This window comes from Helianthus annuus, chromosome 16 (assembly GCF_002127325.2).
Source record: "Helianthus annuus cultivar XRQ/B chromosome 16, HanXRQr2.0-SUNRISE, whole genome shotgun sequence".
NCBI classification, from domain to species: Eukaryota; Viridiplantae; Streptophyta; class Magnoliopsida; order Asterales; family Asteraceae; genus Helianthus; species Helianthus annuus.
In genome coordinates this window covers 194,951,535-194,957,534 of record NC_035448.2, presented here as the reverse complement: position 1 = coordinate 194,957,534, position 6,000 = coordinate 194,951,535, and the positions used below count along the sequence as shown (strand labels likewise).

The following is a 6,000-nucleotide window of genomic DNA, read 5'->3' as shown; positions in this document are numbered from 1 at the left end:
TAATTGGCATCATATCTTTAGTTTGGCATTGTGTTTGTTTAACATAGACCATTACTGCATGTTTGTTTAAAATTGACTTGCTGCATAAATGTCCAGAATCTAGGTTCACACGTTGGTCCTGAATTCATATTTAATTGAAGTTGATTGAATAATTAAGGTCTCAATCTTATGGGTAAGTAACTAGTAGTTTATGCAACTTGTTACTTGTATGTTTAATGTTTATGCGTAACATAAATGTTTGCGTTTATATGAATATTTTGTAAGTCGCAGTCAGATGTGATCACATATTTTAATTGTTTTAGCCAAGGGCGTATCCACCCTAAGCCAAGGGTGGGCGGGCGCACCCCATGAAAAAATATTTTTTAGTGTTATTTTTCGCCGGAAATCCCGACCGCACCCCTTGGAATTTTTCACCCGCACCCCTTGAAAATTTTCAACCGCCCCACTTAGAAAAAAAAACAATTATTAACCACTTATTCAATTAATTATTTAATCCAATCAAAGCCCAATCTGCAATCAATTTTTATTAACACAAGCCCAAACCCAACCTAAAGAAATTTGAACTAAATAAAATAATCCAAACCCATCCACCCATTCCATTTCCAAATCCTGCCCCCCAAAAAAAACTCCCAGCGACTTGACGCCACTGCTCACGACCTGGTGGTTTTTTTACCGGAAAAACTAAAATTCCGGTTGGACCGACCCATATTACGTCGGAATTCCAATATAGAACTAGTATGGTTTATTTATTTATTTATTTATTTATTTATTTTGTTTTATGTGATGATTAGGAGAAAATATAGATGTGTAAGGGTTTAATCTTTTTTATGTTTTTTTTTTTAATTTTTTTGTTGGTCTAGACTTGTAGTTAAATGATTTTGTTGTTTTATTTATAACTTTGTTTGTTTAAATGATTAGTTACAAGTAATCAACATTTAATATTAGGGCTTGAATGTTTAAAAATATAATTGAAAGTTATAGGCTATGGTTGCACATAATTGTTTATTTTGTTTATGTTTAGTGTTGTTTTATGAACTTATGGAGCAAATTATATGTGTTAGAAACAGTGAGTAAGAATGTAATGAAATTATGGCGTGTTTAGTATCTTTAGATGATATTTTGAATATATTTCAAAAAAAAAAAAAACCTGTAGGGCACAATTTAAAATACATTTGTAATTTGTAATGACGTTTCACGTTTTTGATGATTTATAAATTTTAGTTTGATGTTCTTTTGTCTTACATGATCCGACCCGACCCGCTATGAACCGATATTTTTATACAACTAGGGGCCTAAAATCTTTGAAAATATTCCGCACCCCCCAGGAAAAAATTCCTAGGTCCGCCACTGGTTTTAGCACTTCCATTCTAATTTTTTGAGCCGTTCATTTTAATTGTTTAGTGTACCGTTTTGTGAAGGTATGGATGATGCTGAAATGTATGATTCACTCATATGGTTATGGTTATCATTTTGCACTGGTTGGTTTTACGATGCATGCTTTTTTGAATCTCGGTTAACCCGAACCCAAAAATAATAATTAGATAAACTTCTATAATATATTTTACTAGAAATCAATCGGTTACGTTTATGTTCAATCATATCATATCATATTACATCATAATATACAATCAAATCACATCCGCTAACGTGTTTTGTTCCGTTATATTACATTATAATATACAATCAAATCACATCCGCTAACGTGTTCTGTTCCGTTACCACTCGGATCCAATCAAAACGAATCGGGTTAAAAACGATTATATAATCAACACACAACAACTTCCTCACCACAAACCCTAAATTCTACCAAAAAATTCCTACATTTCAATCACATTTCATCCTTCACACAAATTAACCACTCTAACATGGACCAATCGACTCCGTTTAACGACCGTCTCGTATTGAATCCAACTCACGATCACATGGCCGATAAGTACGACGATCTTGATACAGAGTTTGAACCTCAGCTTTTCAGTTCTCTAGAGCGACATTTGCCCCGGCATCTTCTAGATGCTTCCAGAGACACGAAGCATGAGCGCATGCAGCAAATTCTACGTCGTTATTCGACCAAAGAAGAATGTCATCGAGTGAGAATATCCATCCTTAATCCATACACATTAGTTTATAAATTTTATGCATATCACACACGAATTATGTAATCTGTTCTTAAATTCTTGAATAACTGAAATTGATTAGATTCTGGAATGTTAAAATGCATCTAGATTGATAATCAATCACCTTCTAATTTTGCAGTAAAACATGACTTCTGATTGATCGGTTTCAATCTGGCCTTTTAATGGTAAATTAATAACAGTTGTCAAGTTAGTTGTGAATATAGAGTTAACAAATGTGCTTTAATCATAATTATTAGCTAGTGTTGACTTCATTGACTTTGTTTTAGTTTTGAAATGACCCTTTTGCCCTCATATGGGGTGCACATGTTCTCAGTTAACTGGAATTTTTAATCAAGTTAGGGTCAAAGGACGTAGGGTGTAACAGGTTTCACAAAAAAAGGACTGGGACTGTAATTATTGAAGGTAAAGGTCATCCGTTGCAATCTAGTACAAACATAAAGGACGAAAACTGTAATTTACCCTTAATCAAATCATAGTGAACGTTTACTCTCTCTAAACACACTACTGATTTTTATAATTTTTTTTTGCTTCGATTTCAACAGCGGCAGGGGCTCGAAAAATACAGGCAAAAAATTGCATCCGATTATCAGGTAAAATTCAACAGTTTACACAAGTGCATTATGCGTCCGTATGCATATAAATGTCAGTATATTATTTGATTTGATTTTTTTTTTTGTATAATTTTTTTCAGCGTATATTCCGAGACCCATATACGTTGAATCCTAAAATATTCTTCCAGCCGACATTTTTAGAGGCCTTCAGAGCCAAGGGAAAGAATCTCGTAACAAGTATTAGAAGCATAATGTCTGAACCCGTACCGGGAGTCTATACATTTAACATGCTGAATCTGAATTTCTGTGAAAAGTTAATATACGAGGTTGTTAAAATATTAACCAAATTGCAATGTTTTCAGAACCGGACCAGACGTCGAACCGGTCTCCTTACCGGTTCATTGGTTTGACCGGTCGGACCGGACGTAACAACCGGAAGGTGTCATAAATATTATAAAATTTAATAGGGTTAAATCTGAAAAAAATATACAAAAAAAAATCCGGTCCAACCCTTCTAAAAACCGGTTCGACCGGCCGGTCCAGGTCTGAAAACACTGCCATATTGTGATCAGGAACTTTTGGTTATATGTTTTTTTAATAAAACTGCGATTGCTTAGGTGAAACATTTCGAAGCGTGGGCCCGCAACACGGACTCTAGCATCTTGCGCCCGAATACAGGGAATGAAGACGGTGTTTCTCTTGATGACATTGGCATGAAAGCCACACTTAATAAGCTGATGGAAGATTACATAAGCCTTATTTCAAGAGGTAATTTTTATTACAAAAAGTTACCTGAGGTTTGGCTATTTTTGCGACTTTCGTCCATAGGTTTGTTTTTCTTCATCTAGATCCAAAAGGTTTGAAATCTTGCCATTTTCATCCAACCCGTTAACTTCATCCATTTTTAACGTTAAGTCAGGTGTATTTTCGTCTTTCTAGACATTTTTTTGTGATGATTAAAGGGTTTGGGTGGGGAGAAAGTCAACAGAGGTGGATCTTTATTTCTTGTAGTGTTTTTTATTATAATAAAAAATGTCTAAAAAGACAGAAATGCCCCTCATTTAACGGAGAAAAATGGACGAAGTTAACGAGTTGGATGAATATGACAAGATTTCAAACCTACCTTTTGAATCCAGATAAGGAAAAACAAACCTTGGACGAAAGTGGCCAAACCTCAAGAAGGACAAAATGGACATTTTACTCAAAAACTTATGTTTTGTTACACCATATTTGTGTAGTTTTGTTTCCTGATGTTGGAGGATGTTCTCTTGATTCCCGTCATGGGTATGTACTTCAATATGGAAAGGATAAAGCTATTAAAGAGGGTATGTGATTGTTTCATCTATCAAAATTCTTAGACTCCGATTTATTTGTTTTTGAACGCTTATATGTTAATAATATATTATCAGTAGTTTCAGATTTGCATGTGGATGACTCAGAAGTAACCTTACATGTATGTTTGGGCAATCAGTTTGCTGGTGGGGAGTTGGTTTTCGGAGGTCAACGGTGTAAGGACCATGTGAATGGTGGAACACATATTGAGAAGGTACATACATGTATATATGTATATACAGATATTTTTTCCGTTGTTTCTAATGTGTTAAATGAATCTTTTCATTTCCCTTTGTATACGCTGACAGGATCTCTTACCTGTCGGGGGACAAGCAATTATTCACCGTGGTTGTCGACTATATGGTGCGAAACCCATCAAATTCGGACATAGATATAACTTTTTGATGTGGTTCAAAAGGTATGTGATTATCTGATTTTCAATTGTTGTAATTGTAATGCTTCCTAATCTTTTTACTATTTAAATTCTTTTTGCAGTTCTGTATTTAGAGAGCTGCAAGCACATGATAAAGGATTTAAAGACTTTTGTGATGAATGTCAAAGCCAGAAGAGTGCAAGGCGTAATGAGTGGGTGGCTGCGAAGAAAAGGGTAATATCGTGTTTGCTTTGCTTGCGTGTCGCCTTATGGAAGTTTCTAGAAACTAATTGTTTCTGTTTGATGTTATCAGGAGTTGGGCTTGTAGGTTGAGGAGATGCTGCTTCTTGAATCTTTATCAAAAGATTATTATGAATCTTGTTTGTTTTCACAATGTTGTTTTTATGGTTTTAATGTTGTCTGTTATTATGATGTAATGTTGTTAGAACATAGAATGTTTGCTTTTTGTGATTTTCTTTATGATGGAATGTTGTTTGTTGGCAAGTAAAACCGGTTTTTTGGTGCTTTTTTTGTTCTCGTTTCTAAGACATGTTTTACACTCTGCTGTAGGTTAACGCCACCATGCCAAATTAGTATTGGGGGCGTTAAATACCACCCCCTTTAGTTATTTGAGGGACGCCAATGCTCTCTTCCGCCAACTTAAGAACAGTCATTAAGCCCTTGAGAGATGGTCTAACCCCTTTTGACAAACCATATCAATTTTTATTTTCTTTAATTTAATTAGTTATCAATTACACCTATTTATTGGGTGGTTTTCTCTAATTTAATTAGTTATCAATTACACCTAGTTATTGAGTAGTTTAGTTATTGTCCCACAACCTACGTTGCATCACTTTTTGGATGGTTTAGTTATTTTATAGAAAAAAAAACACCCATTATCAATTCAAGTTTTTTTTTCTTTTTAAATAGTAAAATCATATTTCTATTTTTCTAATTTATTTGTTTATTCAAACAAATTGGATTTTTTTAGTTATGATGTTTATTTTATTTTTCGTTAGAATTCTGTATACATTATTTCAGATCTTATAAAAGTATTTATTTCTTACACTTTTTTACAAACTAAAATAAAGTTCTTACACTTTTCTACAAACCAAAACAAAGTTATTTGACACGATTACAATTAAAGTAAAAGATTTTGATTAAAGTAAAATATCTATATAGACTATAATGAACTAAAGCAAAATAAGATGCTTGACATGGCTAGCCAAAAAAAAAAAAAAAACTAATTCAATTTTAGGTGAAGTCTTATGAGGATTCAATGGCTTGAGGTAAAAGTTCAATGGCTAGTTTCTTACTAATCATTTGAACATATTATTAATGTAAAATTTGATGTGGAATAAAAAGTATTGTTACCGTTAAAAAAAAAAAATCATTAAAGAACAATTATGTGACAGAGACATGGTTGTTAAAAACAAACCTCATATTTTATTCTCATATATATTTTTTTCGAATTGAATCATGAACTACCAACTAGGGCTGACAATCCTGGTCTATTTAATACACGGTTAAACTTGTTTAATAAAAAATACACTATGTAAGGCTCCATTATTTCTCCTTCTAAATACATAAAACATGCAATTGTATCGTA

At 33.3% G+C, this 6,000-nt stretch overlaps 1 protein-coding gene across 4 annotated transcripts; it reads left to right on the top strand.

Moving 5' to 3' along the window:
• The first annotated feature begins 1,647 nt into the window (after positions 1–1,647).
• On the top strand, positions 1,648–4,918 carry LOC110915143 (2-oxoglutarate and iron-dependent oxygenase domain-containing protein CP2). 4 transcript variants are annotated; one of them, XM_035985070.1, is made up of 9 exons: positions 1,651–2,087; positions 2,678–2,725; positions 2,827–3,012; positions 3,304–3,454; positions 3,925–4,011; positions 4,096–4,232; positions 4,327–4,436; positions 4,514–4,625; positions 4,705–4,918. In XM_035985070.1, exons 1-9 carry the CDS (start codon positions 1,866–1,868, stop codon positions 4,717–4,719), a joined length of 1,068 nt encoding a protein of 355 aa, XP_035840963.1. In that variant the 5' UTR covers positions 1,651–1,865; the 3' UTR covers positions 4,720–4,918. The 4 variants fall into 4 exon arrangements, with proteins under 4 accessions (XP_035840966.1, XP_035840963.1, XP_035840964.1 ...); XM_035985071.1 differs by having other exon boundaries at positions 1,654–2,087; positions 4,099–4,232; XM_035985072.1 differs by having other exon boundaries at positions 1,655–2,087; positions 4,105–4,232.
• Positions 4,919–6,000: the final 1,082 nt, after the last annotated feature.

Excerpts from the sequence above, each read along its gene's own strand:
- LOC110915143 (XM_035985070.1), top strand. The coding sequence starts at position 1,866 with ATGGACCAATCGACTCCGTTTAACGACCGTCTCGTATTGAATCCAACT. Across the intron at positions 2,088-2,677 it reads CCAAAGAAGAATGTCATCGA|CGGCAGGGGCTCGAAAAATA; the intron begins GTGAGAATATCC and ends CGATTTCAACAG. Across the intron at positions 4,437-4,513 it reads TTTTTGATGTGGTTCAAAAG|TTCTGTATTTAGAGAGCTGC; the intron begins GTATGTGATTAT and ends TTCTTTTTGCAG.